This window comes from Vombatus ursinus, unplaced genomic scaffold, assembly GCF_900497805.2.
Source record: "Vombatus ursinus unplaced genomic scaffold, bare-nosed wombat genome assembly UNPS02007837.1, whole genome shotgun sequence".
NCBI lineage: Eukaryota > Metazoa > Chordata > Mammalia > Diprotodontia > Vombatidae > Vombatus > Vombatus ursinus.
This window is the reverse complement of record NW_020947615.1, coordinates 1-15812: the sequence shown is the minus strand read 5'-3', so window position 1 is coordinate 15812 and position 15812 is coordinate 1. Positions and strand designations below refer to the sequence as shown.

At 55.4% G+C, this 15812-nt stretch overlaps 1 protein-coding gene across 1 annotated transcript; it reads left to right on the top strand.

Annotated features, from left to right (window-relative positions):
- Positions 1-2303: 2303 nt before the first annotated feature.
- On the top strand, positions 2304-15579 carry LOC114034037 (transient receptor potential cation channel subfamily V member 3-like). Its single transcript, XM_027849659.1, has 4 exons — positions 2304-2592; positions 4748-4870; positions 7104-7203; positions 15481-15579. Exons 2-4 carry the CDS (start codon positions 4752-4754, stop codon positions 15496-15498), a joined length of 237 nt encoding a protein of 78 aa, XP_027705460.1. The 5' UTR covers positions 2304-2592; positions 4748-4751; the 3' UTR covers positions 15499-15579.
- The last annotated feature ends 233 nt before the right edge of the window (positions 15580-15812 follow it).

The window sequence follows — 15812 nt, the reverse complement described above, 5'->3', positions numbered from 1 at the left end:
TGATGCCTGGGGAGAGCCCATGGCTGCCGGGCAGTGTCAGGGGCTTTGGGGCCCAGAAGGTCAGGGCTGATGGGCCCGCCGGTGAGGAGCGCATCCAGCAGAAGTGACTGGGCAGGGGCACCGCTGTGTGGGTGGGGAGGCTTCCCCACCAGGGAGAAGGAGTGGCAGGGTGACCTCGGACAAGTCCACTGTCCTTTCGGGGTCTCAGTTTCATCATTTTTAAAATGGGAACAGAAGTTGGGGGTCTGACCAACTCCATCAGGTTCTCATGAAATCACAGGGAAAACAACGGAGCCTCCCGCAGGAAACGGAGGCTCTTCTGCGAGGTGGGGGCTTTGCCTGGGGTCACGCAGCCAAGGATAGAAGGGGTTTGGTGGAGGGAAAGGCTGCCTGGCCATGGGCTGGGCCTTCACTCTAGTCCCAACTGCCATGAACTTGCTGTGTGACCTTGAGAAAGCAACCCTCCCCACCTCCCCAGGAGCCTTGGGTGACCCGAGGCACTTTCCTGCCCACTTAAACCCTAGGATCCCTGCCTCAGGCCCTTCTACTTCCTTCCCAGCCTTAGTTTCTCTGCCTGTGTAATGGGGAGAATGATGGCAGGAGGGTGGGGCCATTGTTAGCACTGTTGAAGTGGGGCTGGGGGCAGAGCAGGGGCTCCTGGGGGTGGGGCAAGGCCAGAGCAAGCCCCCCCTCCTCTGGGGACCGTGTGTGCGCGTGCATGCATGCACTGGCCATGTGGGCAGCTGCCCAGCCCCTGTGGGCTCTGCGGAAGGAGGCCCATGGCCCCATTTCTGCCTTCTCTCTGCCCCCCCCAGGGCCCAGCACACACAGAGAGCACAGACAGCAGACGTCCACTCTGAAGATCACAGGGAAGGAAACTGAGGCTTGAGTGTGGAGGCCCACATCCGAGGCTTTGAAGGACCCACTCAGTCAGTCTCCTTGGGATTGTTTCCAGGCATTTTCTGAGTGTGCTTCTCATCTCTGCCACACCATCGCAGGCCCCCCAAAGGAAGTGCTGGGAGCTCAGTTTGCTTGCCTTGAAAATGGGGTGAGAGCAGCCCCATTCCTCGAATCAAGGGCTCAGGCCCCGGTCAGCAGAGGGGACCGGGCATCTGGTCAGCGCCTCAGGGACAGAGAGCCCGCAGGCTCCTGAGCCCATTATGAGCAGACTGGAGAAACCCCCTGTGGTGAGGGCCGCTGCTGGAGGCGGGAGGGTCCTTTCTACACAGAGGGCCTCGTGTGGCAGGGTTGGGGAGGGGGATGCAGGGCACAATCATGAGCCGAGTCCAAAGACCTGGGTTCGAGTTCTGACATTTGAACTCACAAATTGTTTTACCCAGCTAGGTCTCAGACTTTCCTTCCCTGAGCCTCAGCTACCCTCATCTGTAAAATGGATCAGGATTGATCCCATGTCCCGTCGGCAAGGGGACTTCCCCAGGGCCTCACTAGACATCCCTAACTCCAGGCTTTGCCTTTCATGAACTCCTTGGGGTCTCCCAATAGCTCCAGAAGCTAGACAGAATAAATTGGGGAGTGTTCGTGGAGGGGAAGCCTGGAACGAGGGGGGACGGGCAAAGCTTCCTGGGGAAGAGGAGAAGGGAGGGCAGGCGGCCAGACACAAAGACTAGAGGCAGAGCCAGAAGGCCAGGACCATGGGCACTGGGTCACAGAGAACCAAGCCTGGGCCGCGAGGAGGGGGCAGGTGGCGAGGGCTCTGTTGCCAGGCAGAGGGTTTTGTATTTTCTCCTGGGGGCCACAGGGAGCCAGTGTGGCTGTTGAGTGGGGGGTGACAGGGTTACAGAAGGATCACTGTGGAGCCTGAATGGGACATAGACTGGAGGCAGGCAGGCCCCCCACAGGCCCTATGGCCCGCCGGCCCTCCAGGGATTGGGAAAGCAGATACACAAAATGGCAGACCCTTGGAGGGACTGGAAGCCACCACCAATAAGCCAGATCTCTTTGACCATAATGATTACCTGAACAGCCCTGTAAAGGGATCCCACTGGCATCTCTGCCAGAGGCTGGGTCCTGTGCAGACTGGCTGCTGACTTGGGGTGCACTGAGTGCCCTGCTGCTGTCCAGCTCGGCTCTCGGGGAGCCCCAAGCCTGGCCCCGGGAGCAGGGGAGGTGGCCCTGGGGACAGGTGTGGGCGTGGAGGTACCAACACTGGCGGTGGGCGAGGTGGCTGGGGGGCCAGGTGAGTGCGCCTGCCTGTGTGGGTGGCGGGGTGCTGATGCTTCAGCTGAAGATCACCCTGTGACTCAGAGCCTCACGCCAGACCTGTCTCTGAAGTGGTGGGGCCCACAGCCATGGGATCGTCACCCCTGCCAGCCTCTTGTGGCCCAGCCAGTTTTTCCATCTGCTGCCTCATTCGAGGCGTGACCCTGCACCTGGGGACCGTACTTATCCCTAACCTGCCTCTCGGAGGCCAGGGCCCAGGCGGGATGTGGGCCTCCCGACCTCTGGCTCCTTCCACACAGCTCCAGCCAGGTGGGCCAGCCCCAGGAGCCCAGGCCTCGCCATTGCCGCTGCCTTCAGGGAGGAGGGCCATCTCAGCCCACCCAGCTGCCAGGCACCCATCTCAGGCAGACGGTAAGGGCCAGCTGAGCCCCGGGAGTGGTTCGGTGGGCTTGGGGGAGCCCTGGGCTAGCCCTCTGGTTCCAGTACCCACTTGCTAAGGCTGGGCATTCTCCCCAGAGGGAGCTGGAGAGATGAACAGGTTAGTTGGGTCCGTGGGGCCAAGGAAAGGAGAGGTCTTCTTGCTTGGCTCGATGTACCTCCTGGGAGGGGAGTGAGGGGGGCAGATCGCAGAAGGCCTGGTTGAAATCTGACTCCAAGCTTCATTTTGGGGGTGGGGGGATTCCTGCCTCAGGTCAAATGCCTGATGGCTTGCTAGCCAGGCCAGGCTCGGAGGGCCTGGGGAGGGACTGACCCGGCTGTTGGGCAGCCAGGGTCTCAGAGATGGGGAGCTGAGCTCTCCGCCTCGGCTTGGGGAGCCCCAGATAGCCCAGGGACCTGACAGGGGCAGGGAAGGAAGCAGAAAAAACAGGGGCCTTTCCCGGGATGACTTCCAGGATTCCCTAGCACCTGGTGCTTCCTGGGCACTGACTCAGGCCGAGCCAATTAGGTCAGAGCTCCGAATTGGGTCGGGGTGACTCAGCAGCTAATGCGCTGTGGCTTCCACCCAGGCCCAGCCGCCTCCTCAGAATACCTGTTAGCCTCAAGGGACCTTGGAGAACCTGCCTTCTGTGGGGAAGGGGGACGGAGGCTCGTAGATCCATGCATAGCTGCCTGGGATGGGCCTACAAGGTCACCCAGACCGAGCCTTTGGCCCCTTCTGCTCTCCCAGGAGCGGCTGGGGAGGACCCAGGGATTCAGACCCGAGAGCTGCCTTGGCAGCCTTGGGAGGAATGCTCCATCACTGGGGAGCCTCTGTTTGTCAGCCTGAGAAATGGAGCACAAAGTTCCCAAGGACGTTCAGGGGAGCCCAGGGTTGTCCAGAGGGGTCCTGTGCTGTGCAGCTCCCTCTGAGAGAGGATTTGGGATCCGTTTATGCCTCGGGTGCCTTCCAGCAGTGGGGGATGTGGAAGGAAGGCTTGCAGGAGTGGGGAGGGGTCGCTCAGCACAGCTCTGTCTGGAGCCCATGCCCAGACTGAAAACTTCCTCCCAGGCTGGAATCAGGTGGTCTCTGCCACCCACCGTCTGGAGGAGGCCCTGGGGGACCTCCTGCCCCACTCCAGGCCTATCTCCTACTCTGACTCCTCCCTTCCAGCTCTGACATTCCCGAGATCTCTGATTGCATGATTATTTTGCTGAGAGGAGGCTGCCCAGAGTCTCCCCGGGGAGATGCGGGCATTGAGGTGGGCATATGTACCCATGGTCCTGCCTGGCAAGTTCTGCCCTCCATGGGCCCCGACCACGGCTGGATCTTGTCCTGGCCTGGGGCAACTCCCTCTGAGACTCTTGGCAAGCTGGAGGCCGTGACTTCTGTCCTGTCCCTTCACCCTCAGTTCCCTGAAGGCGGTCTTGGCCACCTTCCCAGCCCATCCCCCACCTCCCCGTCCAGCACGCACCCTCTGGCCTCTTGTGGGCTCCAGCCCAGGCACGTGATGCTCAGGCAGCACATGGCAGGGCCATGCGTCCCAGGCACCTCGGGCCGGCACACCAAGGAGGGGTCCAGGATCTGGTCACTCCCCCATCTTTCTGCCCCAGATCTACCCTTCTACAGCAAGGGCCTCCCTTGTTTCTTACTGAGTTCGAGGAAATCACCCCTTCCCTCACCATCCCTGTGCCCCCTTAGGAGGAAAGGAGCCTTTTGCTGACCTCCACCCCTCCTCCTGCTCCCCCAAGCCCCACGGCAGCTTCCCAGGGTGGGGTGGGGGTCAATCCCAAGGCCCACCTGGCCCAGCCTCAGGCTCAATGGCTCAGGGGACCCTTCCCCATGCTGCTGCCCCAGGGAGAGCCCTGTCTACCTCACCCTCCAGGGTCCTTGGGGTGATCTCTTAAATGGACAGATCCCCAAGGCCGCTGGTGGCCGCTTCTCAGGGGAGGCTGGCTCAGGGCTCAGCATTAGCTGCCATTAAGGTGGGGAGCTCCAGAGCCCCTCGGGTGGGCTTCCTTCCTGCCACATGCCTGTGCCAGGGCAAGGCTGGAGGAGTCACCCGTGTCTGTGGCATCGTTGCTATGGGAGAGAAAGCAGAAGCATTCCAAAAGCACATTGCTAACAGGGCATGTGTTGGTCTTACAGAAACATGAGCAAGAATCCCAAGGAAATGATCCCACTGATGGGCAAGAAAACCAGCGCCCCTGGCGCAGCCCCTGTGTGCCCGCTGGAGAGGAGGCCTGCTGAGGTCACGCCCACCAAGAAGAGGTAGGACTTTCCTCTTGGCTCCCTGTAGGGCCTAAGGGCCCAGCCCCAGGCGAGGCTGAGGGGGAAGGGTGGGTTCTTACCCTCAGGCAGCTCCCTGTCTCTTGCTGGGCTAAGACCCCCACCCAGGAGATGATGACGGGCAGATAGGCCAAAGCCCAGGCTTTGATGGAGCGCCAAGTGGAATATTCCTGGGGGGGGTGCGCCGTCCAGAGTGTACTGGACTTCAGATGGACCTTTGACAACTGACCATCATGTGGACGTAGCAGGAAAGTGGGGCCAGGAAGGTCGGGGGCAGGAGAGGCCGACCGTGGAGTCAAAAGCCTGCTGCCTCCTACCTAAAACTTGAGGCAGGCGAGTCTATCCCTCAGGGCCTCAGTTTCCTTTTCTGTAAAATGAGGACAGAGAGACTTCCTAGCTCTCAGAACTGCCCCCAAGGAGCACGTGGGCTGGCAGGAGGGCCTGGGCACTCTGGGTAAGGGCCGCAATCTTGTCTCCCAGGGTCCTGGAGCTCTCGGGGGACATGTGTGTGACGATGTATCCCCCTGTAACTCCCTGCTGCCTCAGAAATCTCTGGGTTCCTCCTGTGGGCTGGTTGTTTCTCCTGGTGCCTGCTGACCTTGCCAAGCTCAGGCCCAGGTTTGACCATCAATCATAACTTGATTTCTCATGGCTAATTCACTCTGGTCACAGACCCCAGGGGAAGTGGGGGTGAAATCTGGACCACCCAAGGGTCACCTCGACATCCCTGAAGGAGACAGAGTTGTCTGTCCTGGCCCCGATTCTTCCCCAAAGGTCTTGGAGTTGAAAGGGGCCTTTGGAATTCCCCAGCTCAGCCCACCCACAGGCATCCTGCCTACCCTCTGTCCACAAGTGTTCGTCCAGCCATCCTGAAGGCAACAGACAGGAAGGCTGCGCTGACCACAGACTAACAAATTGACCTATCAGGAATAGAACTTGCGGTCTCAAACTGTCCTATGAAGCAGAGTCATGCTCAAAAGTATCAGGACACTCTCTGGTATTAGGAGAATCAGGCAGAGCAAGAAGCTATTAAACTCAGTGGATCAGTGTTTGGTAAACTCAGGAACATCAGTTACATGGGAAAGAGCTGCCTGTTTGGTAAGAGCTGCCGGGAAAGCTGGAAAGAAGAAGTTAGGCTTAGACCAACATCTTCTGCCAAGTTGTTCAAAAGCAAGCTGACAATCACTGTGTGACCTGAATGTAAATGGTCCCGCCATAAAGAGGTCAGAAGGGAATGAGCTCAGGCACATTTCGTGGCTACAGCTGAGTAGAAATCTTCACCAAACATGGGACGAGTCAAGCCGACAAGCATTTATGAAATACCTACTGTGTGCTTGGCACTGTGCTATGCACTGAGGATACAAAGAAAGGCAAGAGACAGTCCCCCTCATCAAGGGACCCCCATCTAACGGGGAAGATAATGCACAAAGAATTACGTACAAACGAGGTATAGACAGAATAAATCGGGAGTAACCTCAGATGGGACACGCTAGCATTAAGGGGGAGTGGGGAAAAGGCTTCCTGTGCAAGGTGAGATTTTAGCTAAAATTGAAGGAAGCCAGGAGGCAGAGATGAGGAGAGTATTCCAGGCACAGGAGTCCCCTCCTTGCCTCGTCCTCCGCGGCTCTGACGTCATGCCCCCAGGCTCGGCGACTGCTTGTCCTCTCCCACAGAGACACCTTCAGCTCTGGACCCAGGTGCCTGAGCACTCGATTCCGTCCTGGCGGAGTCCGGCCTCAGGAGAGGCCAGGCTCTTTTTCCTCCTCCCCCCACGGTCCCAGGGAGAATCATTTGATGTTCGACTTGGCTTGTGCCTGGGATCTTCCCCAAAGCAGGGAGTAGAAATAGACCCATGAACGGTACCTTTTTGTATTGTCATTCGGTCGTGTCTGACTCTCCGTGACCCCACTGGGGTTTTCTCGGTAGAGACACTGGAGGGGTTTGCCATTTCCTTCTCCAGCTCATTTGACAGATAAGGAAACTGAGGCAAACAGAGTTGAGGGGCTTGCCAAGGATGACACAGCTAGGAGGTGTCTGAGGCTGGATTTGGACTCTGGAGACTTCAGGTCTCCCTGACTCCAGACCCAGCACTCTACCTGCTGTACCACCTCACTGTCCAAAATTGGGCATGGGCCACAAGATACTACCAGGCATTCATTGGCCAAGGGACTTAGCCAAGCAGCAGCAATGGGTGACTACTGTTATGCTTGTCCAGAAGGTTGCAGCTTTCAGCACCAAAGCACAAAACGTCTTGCTGGGCCGCTGAGTGGGCATCTTACCTTCGTCTTGACTCTGCACCCAGCCTGCTCCTCCAGGTATGTCCGGGCACCTCCCATAGTGGGGCCAGCACCTGCTGAGGGTCCCAGGAACTCCCGACCATTGAGCTCACAAAGTTGTCTCCAAGGCTGGAAATGCCTGACTCAGGATAGCTATTCAGTCACCTCTGCTCAGGAAAGAGACACAGAGCAGAAGAGGCAGCCAGGCTGGCTTTGAGATCAGGTCTTGGGGTCCCCCAGGCCAGCCTGTGTGCGGGCAGTCAGTGGAGAGGGAGCTCCATGCCACCCATGCCCCAGAGAAAGTGAGGAAGGACCAGAGGCTGGAGCCAATCCTCTTGGCATCTGACCCGGCAGCTCTTTCTGCTTCAGAGGCCAACACTCTCTGACGTGGCTCTGATACATTCTTCCCCCTAAGCTGTCACGGGCAGAAAGAGGAACCCCAGGGCCCCCCCCCGAATTTGATGTTTCATCCCAGAGCACCAAGCCCTTCGGGGTTGAGCCATGCGTGTCTCTGGAAGATGTTCCAAGAGGCGTCTCAAACATTTGGCGGCAATGGGAAAGTAGGGAAAGGGGATGAACGTCACTGGTCTTCTCTGTCATGCTTTTGGGGGTAACAACAAGGTCTGGAATTTACTCCAAGCCTTTGGCATCATCTCTTCCTCCAGATGTCTTGTGACTCAGTCCCCAGGGTTCTCAGAACTGCGTCCCCTCTAGTATAGATGGAGGTCACCTGTGGTCTGGTCCATGCGCTTTGCCTGTCTCTGTTTTCCTCAGGGTCATTTTGACTTCCCGCATGTGGTACCATCTCATGAGGATGTGACATTAGAGACTAACTGTGAGGGCTCCGCTTCCCTGGACAGAAGATAATTTGTTACAGAAATCCTCCTATTCTCTGTTTGTTGTGCTCTCTCTGTGTCTGTTACTGAGGGGCACAGCCAGAGTGTGAGGGACAGAAGGGAGCCTTACCTTACTCTTTTATTAATAACTTTAGTTCTTACGTCACCTTCTTGTCTGACTACGCCCCTCCCGGCTCCCCTTCCTGGGGAGCTGTCCCTTGAAACACAGATTAGAAAAGACAGAAAAAATGTAGCCCAGAAAAACCAACCAGCCACACCTGGTCTGGTCGAAGAAGGGAGGGACATTTCCCCCCTTGTTTCCCGAGGCCAGGCTCAGCAGTTCTAGTGACTTGGTGTCTAGTTTGGGTTTGGGGTTCTTTCCCTTTGTCACTGTGGTCACTGTGCACTGATTACACTTTTCTTCACTCCTCGGTTTGGAGAAGTCTTCCTTCGTTTTTCTGTATCCCTCCTGCATGTTGTTTCCTTTAGCAGATAAGTAACATGCCTTTATATTCACTTGCCACAGTTTGTGTGAAGATCACCTGACTGCTGGGTATCTGCTTTGTCCCCGGTTCTTTGTACCACAGAAAGTGCGCTACGAATAGTTGGTTGTACATATGGTCCTTCTTCCTGCCTTTGAATTGTTTGGGGCCCACACCTAGTGATGAGCTCTCTGAACCCAAGAGCGGGGACACGAGTCACCTTTTTAAAGCACAATTCCAGTGGCTTTCCTGAATACCTGGACCACCTCACAGCTCCAACAACAGTTTATTCATGTGTCTGTCTTTCTCTAGTTCCCCCAGCATTTCCTATTTCCACCTTTCATCCTGTTTGCCAAGTGGCTGTGTGAGGCGACAACGCGTTTGTTAGGATTTGCGTTTATCTTATTAACTAGTGGCTTGGAGCAGCCTTTCCAGGGGTGGTTACTCATTTGGAATTCTTCTCCCGAGAACTGTTTGTTCAATATCTACCTTTTGAGTTTGTTGTTGCTTATCTATTAGAGAAGGGCATTTGCTCATTTGGGTTTGTGCTAATGCTCCTGTAAGTCTTGTATATCAGACCTTTATTAGAGATATTTTCCCAGTTGCTATTTTCCCTTCTTAGCCGAGTTGCATTGACTTTATTTGTACAAAAGCTTTTCCATTTCATGTCGCCAAAGGCCTTTCCTCCCCTCCTCCCTTTCCAGCCTTCTTACACTTTCCTCCCCAGTAGGACTCTTTAATCCAGGGACTCCAGCCTCCAGGCTGTTCCTCCATCTCCAGACTCCAGGCGTTGCCTCAGGCTATCTCCCATGCCTGGAATACTCTCCTCATCTCTGCCTCCTGGCTTCCTTCAATTTTAGCTAAAATCTCACCTTCCACAGGAAGCCTTTTCCCCACTCCCCCTTAATGCTAGTGTGTCCCCTCTGAGGTTACTCCCGATTTATTCTGTCTATACCTTGTTTGTACGTAATTCTTTGTGCATTATCTTCCCCGTTAGATGGGGGTCCCTTGATGAGGGGGACTGTCTCTTGCCTTTCTTTGTATCCTCAGTGCATAGCACAGTGCCAAGCACACAGCAGGTATTTCATAAATGCTTGTCGGCTTGACTCGTCCCATGTTTGGTGAAGATTTCTACTCAGCTGTAGCCACGAAATGTGCCTGGGCTCATTCCCTTCTGACCTCTTTATGGCGTGACCATTTACATTCAGGTCACACAGTGATTGTCAGCTTACTTTTGAACAACTTGGCGGAAGATGTTGGTCTACGCCTAACTTCTTCTTTCCAGCTTTCCCAGCAGCTCTTACCAAACAGGCAGCTCTTTCCCATGTAACTGATGTTCCTGAGTTTACCAAACACTGATCCACTGAGTTTAATAGCTTCTTGCTCTGCCTGATTCTCCTAATACCAGAGAGTGTCCTGATACTTTTGAGCATGACTCTGCTTCATAGGACAGTTTGAGACCGCAAGTTCTATTCCTGATAGGTCAATTTGTTAGGCAAAGGAATGCCTCCCGGATGGTGGCAAAATTTCAGTTCTGTGGGAGATGATGAAGACTCCTAATAATGCAGAGGTCTGTCCTTGCAGCACATGGAGGTGGCCTCCCATGGTTTAGGCTGACCTTGCCAGAATGATCCCACTCCTCTCTACCCCCTTCATTCTCTAGGGCTGACCACATCAATGACAGCAGTCCTTGCCTGAGCAGCCAGCCTTGAGAATCAATCATTTGATGGCTAGTAGGCATTTATTAAGCACCTACTCTGTGCTAGAACCATAGGTTCCCAAAGTGGGCAATACCATTCCCTGGGGGTGCTGGAATGATCCAGGGTGGGGTGGTACTAGCCTTAGGTGCAATTGAGGGATGTTGAATAAAAATAAGGGGGCAGTGGAAGCATAAGGAAAGAAGAGAAGAGAAGAAAAAATTTAAAAACCATTCCTACATGTTTCATCCATTGTGTAACAGAGTTAAAGTCATAGTAATTGCTTTCTTTTCTTTTTTTTTTTTTTTGGTGAGGGCAATTGGGGTTAAGTGACCTGCCCAGAGTCACACAGCTAGTAAGTGTTATGTGTCTGAGGTTGGATTTGAACTTAGGTCCTCCTGACTCCAGGGCCAGTGCTCTATCCACTGCACCACCTAGCTGTCCCAGATTACATTATTTTTCTTTTGTTGTTGTTGTTGTTGTTGTTGTTTTTAAACATTATTTTTCAAATAAACACATAAAATTCAAGTTATAACCAATGAATGGTTAAGTCTGCCAACAGGTCTTAAGAAGCAAGTGTTGGCAGGTGAGCATGTTGCCCATTGTTGAGAAGTCCAGCATGTATTAACAGGAATACGTGTGTTTCATGACTTGTTTACAATATGATGCTATATAGTTACATGATGTAATATTGTGTCATCATAATTTCAAGGTAGGAAAAAACCCCACAAATTAACAATAAATTATTAAATTTAAGATGCATCATTTTAAAAAAATATATTTTATATTTTTTTGAAATGACACAAATTTCAAAAAATCATTACAGGATTAAAGAAAGAAGATTTTTAGGGGGTCACTGAATAATTTTTTTTGAAAAGGGGGTAGCAGGCTAAATAAGTTTGGGAGTCTCTGTGATGTTGGAGATACAAAAAATGGACCCCAAGGAGCTTCCATTCCAAAGGGGGAGACCATACTCCTTCCTGTTTCTTGTCATGTGAAAAGCCCAAGAAGTGTCACGGAATGCGCCAGATGCCCCAGAGCAGCCCCAGGTGCCCAGGGGCTAGAGCTTCCCTGCAGTCTGCTCATGAGTTGTCTATCTGCTCACCTGTGCTTACAAAACCCAGTTAGTTCCCTCTGGATTCCATTCAAGGAAAGGCACAAACAACAGAGTTCATCCAAGGACAGAGAACCCGGAGGCAGTGAGCTTGAAGGTTATGGAAGACTGGGGAGAGAGGGAGGGGAGGAGGCCACAAGGGGCAGAGGGGAAGAGTGAAGGCAGAAGGTGAGTCTTCCTGCCAAGCCTCCTTCCTCCTCCCCTCCACCTTTAGCTTACATCTACACCCCTACATGGACCGCTTTCCCTATTAACACGGAAGCTGCTGGGGGGCAGGCAGCTCCTTGATTTGGGTATTTGTGCCCCTAGCAGTTAGCCCCTAGCCAGTTAGCTGGCGCACAGCAGGCACTTAATAAATGCATTTTCATTTGTTCATTCATTCATTCACCCCAGTGAGGTCTTAGGTTTGGACAGTTCCACCGACTGGGATATGACATACCTTGACTGAGGAAGGAGATGCATTGCTTTCCTGGACAGGCCAGCAGCTCGGTAGACCACTAGCGCAACCCTTCCCAGTTCCCTCAGTCCTTCGACTCCCGTTACCTTTGTCTCCACGCTGCTCCCTGAGCCACCGATGGGTGCGCATGCTCGGATCTGCTCTGAGCGCGGCGCCATCCTCCTACTCCGCCTCCTCCTCCCTCCCCTTCGCCGGCCCCGCTCTTCGCCTTCCGCTGCTCGGCGTTCTCAGCCTATTGCCATCTGCCCTCTGTGTGCCCGTGCGCACACGCACACGCGCACACACGCACGCACATGCACTCACATACCTGCGCACACGCACACACCTGCACACCCACACGCACACACACACACCTGCACACACGCACACGCACTCACACACCTGCGCACACGCACACACCTGCAAACATGCACACGCGCACACGCACACACACATACACCTGCAAACATGCACATACACACACGCACACCTGCACGCCTGCACACTCACATGCACACTCACACGCACACACATACACCTGCACACACGCACACGCACTCACACACCTGTGCACTCGCACATACCTGCAACCATGTGCACGCACATGCACACACATACGCAATGCACACACATACACACCTGCGCACGTGCACGCGCACACCTGCACACACGCACATGTGCACGCACATGCACTCGCACACCTACATGCACACACACGCACACTCACACACCATGCACACACACACGCACACACATGCACACCAGTCTCCAGCTCTGTCCTCTTGAATCGCTTGTCCCCACATCAGCCAGTCCTCTGCTCACACCTGCCTCAGCCGCCCCCGCCACCTGCCTTTCCTATTTCTTAAGTCAATCTGTGTTTCTGGAGCAAGCCCCCAAAGCAGGGGGCAGGGGCCCACCACCACCTCCGGACATCTGGCTTCAGCTGGCCTTCAGGGCCTCATGGCCAGCCTTCCCTTCATCTCTGGAAGCATTCGGCTGAATTCAAAAGATGGTCAAGACTGTCATGCAGCTCTCTGAATTATGATTGCCTACGGAGTGCAAAATCACCGGCTTTGAAGAAGGAGGCCCTGGGTTCCAATCCTGACTCTGCTAGTGATTGCCTCCATGAGCTTGGGCATGCGAGTCGACTGCTTTGGGTCCAGGGGTGGTGTCAGACTCAGGATTTGGACCCAGGTCCCCTGGCATCAAGGCCGGTTCCTTCTGACATTCCAGGTGATACGACTGTGGCGGGTTCCTCACTTCTTGTGGGGATAAAGCCCCCTCCCCCACCTGCCTCTTCATCACCTCTCAGACTCCCAGAGAAATGGGAACGGAGCCCCTGGGGGCCCTGCCTCTGGCTTTGGGGACCTTGCTTGTCCCTGCTCCGCTCCCCAAGCCCAGGGGTCCCTGGGACCCAGGAAGGTCCCAGGAAGGTCCCTTCCTGCCTCCAGCCCATGAGCCATGAGGACCAGACTGAAGGAGAGCTGTGCTGCTGCCCCCGCCTGGCCTGCCTCTGGAACTGGGCCCCCTTTAGGGTCCCCAGAGAGGATGGAGCTGGGGGTGGGGTGGGGGAGAGCGGGCGGTGGGACCAAGAGCCATTCTGCTGCATGTGCACACATGTGTGTGTGCATCTGCTCACATGTGTGTGTTTGTGTGTGTGTGTGTGTGTGTGTACACTGTGCTGTGGGTGAGGCAGGCAGGTTCCTGGAAGGGGGTGGCAGGATGCCAGGATGCCAGGAAGCACAGGCAGGGTTCCTGGCTCCCTGCTCCCTCCTGGGCTTCCTTCCCGGCATGCCAGGCTCTGTCACCACCGCCAGGAGCAGGAGCTGAGTCAGGCTGGCCTTCCTAAAGGGAGATGGGACAGGGTGGGGCTCCTCACCCCACAAAGGGAGTCCCCAGGGCCGAGGGGGCCAGGACTGGCAGGCCAGGGGACTCGCTGTGTGGGGATGTGTCCCGGTGATGAGTAAAGCTGGGACACCTTGTCTTTTTGGGTTCATCTTCACGACGAGGGCCTCAGCCTCCAGGGTGTGCTTGGCCAGCCTGCTCTCTGTCTTCATTCCTGCCTTGGGCCCAGGCCCCCTACTCACCCCATGCCCCCAGCCAGGAAGGCCGGCGCCTCCTGATTAACACCACTGCCCCATCCCCCCCCCCCCCACGCCCCACATCCCGCCTCACTGAGAAAATGAATGAATGAGCATGGAATAAGCACCGGCTGTATGCCAGGCTTTGTGCTAAGAATCTCCCCTCCTGCCGGCGTGGGGGGCCCTTGTGAAGTCATCCCTCACTGGGGACAGGTGGAAGTTCACAGATAGGACAGAAACAACGCCACTCAATAAGCCTTCATTATGTGGCAACTGCATGTAGTGTTGTGCCTGCCAGGGTCCCAGATCCAGGGGAGCTCGCTCAGTCCAACCCCTCTGCAGAGGCCCACCGAGGTGAGCGGCCTTGACCAGCAATACTCAGGTGGAACTGGCAGGACCCTCGAGTGTGTGAGCAGGGAGTCGGCTGTGAGGAGAGCAGGAAGATGGAGGGGGCATTGTGTCTGATCCCACAAGTGATAGGGAGCCATAGTTTGTCCAGCAGAGAGGTGACCTGGGGCAGCCGGGGGCGCTGCAGGCCTGGAGTCGGGAAGACCCGGGCTCCAGTCTGGCCTCGGACACTTACTAGCTGTGTGATGCTGGGCAAGTCACTTCACCCTGTCTGCCTCAGTTTCCTCATCCGTCAAATGATCTCCAGTATCTCTGCCAAGGAAGCCCCAAATGGGGTCACAGAGAGTCAGACGTGACTGAAACAACTGAAAAACAAATTAAGAATGGAGGACGGACTGGGTGGGGAGATACTTGGATGTGGCAGACCCCTCCCCACCCGGCAGCCACTACAATAATCCAGATGTTAGGGGATGAGGGCCTGCACCAGGAGGGGGCAGCGTCAGAGGAGAGAAGGGGGCATATTCGAGAGATACTTCAAAGGTGACCTGGACAGACCTTGGAGCCATATTGGATCTGGGGGGCGAGGGGTAGTGAGGAGTCCAGGCTGACTCCTAGGTGGGGAGCCTCAGGGTGGGAGCATGGAGGTGGCCTCTACCGAGATAGGAAGGGAGGAGGTGAGGAGGGTTTGGGGGACAGATAACAAGTGTTGTGTCAGCTGTCCGCTGGACATCTGGTTCGAGATATCTGAAAGGCGTGCAGATGGGAGACAGAATCGGGGGCCAGAGAGGGAGATGGAGAATCATCAGCATAGAGGTGCTCAGTAAATCCATGGGAGCCCGTGAGATCCCTGAGTGAGGGAGAAAAGGAGGGGGCTCAGGGCAGAGCCCTGTGGGGCCACCTATGCATGACCTGTGCTATTGCAAAGGAGCCGTCAGACTGTGGGAGCAGAGCCCAGCGGGCCGCCCAGCAAACCCGCAGAGGAGATGGCAGCAGATGGTGTCAACACAACAGCATTAACTCAGACCTGCCTGAACATCATTTGGGCTCTGCCCTACAGGCCAGTGGTTCTAGTAGACTCTGGGCAGTGCCTCTGGATTGGGGAAAGGTCCATGCTGCCTGGGCTGGGACTGCTAGAACCAGCCTGTCAGCTAGACTGTGAGGAAGCCCAGAGAGGCCCCAGGCCTGGGTCCACTTCTCTGGCTGACCCAGAGGGCTTGACCAGTGCCTCAGCCCAGACTGTGAGTGGACGGCAGGCGGGTGGAGCCAGTGTAGACGGCTGGTTCTGGGCACCAAGTGAGTCTGTTCTCTCTTGTGTCCAACAGTGCCTATTTCTTTCTTGAAATTGAAGGCTTCGAACCCAACCAGGCCACCAACAAACCTTCTCCTCCTGTCTTCCCCAAGCCCATGGACTCCAACATCCGCCAATGGTAAGTGAGTCCGTAGAAGGTGGTAGCATGTGTGCATGTGCATGGGGTTATAGGTGTGCATGCATGTGTAGGTGTGCATAGGAGTGTGTGCATGTGCATGGGGTCATACATGTGCGTGCATGGGGTTACATGTATGTGTCTGTGTATATGAGTGTGTGCATGTGCGTGGGGTTACGTGCACATGCACGTGCAGGTGTGCATAGGAGTGTGTGCATGTGCATGGGGTC

Bases quoted from the DNA above. Each gene is read 5' to 3' on its own strand.
- LOC114034037 (XM_027849659.1), top strand. From the start codon at position 4,752: ATGAGCAAGAATCCCAAGGAAATGATCCCACTGATGGGCAAGAAAACC. The intron at 4,871-7,103 runs GTAGGACTTTCC...ATGCTTGTCCAG, and splicing joins GTCACGCCCACCAAGAAGAG to AAGGTTGCAGCTTTCAGCAC.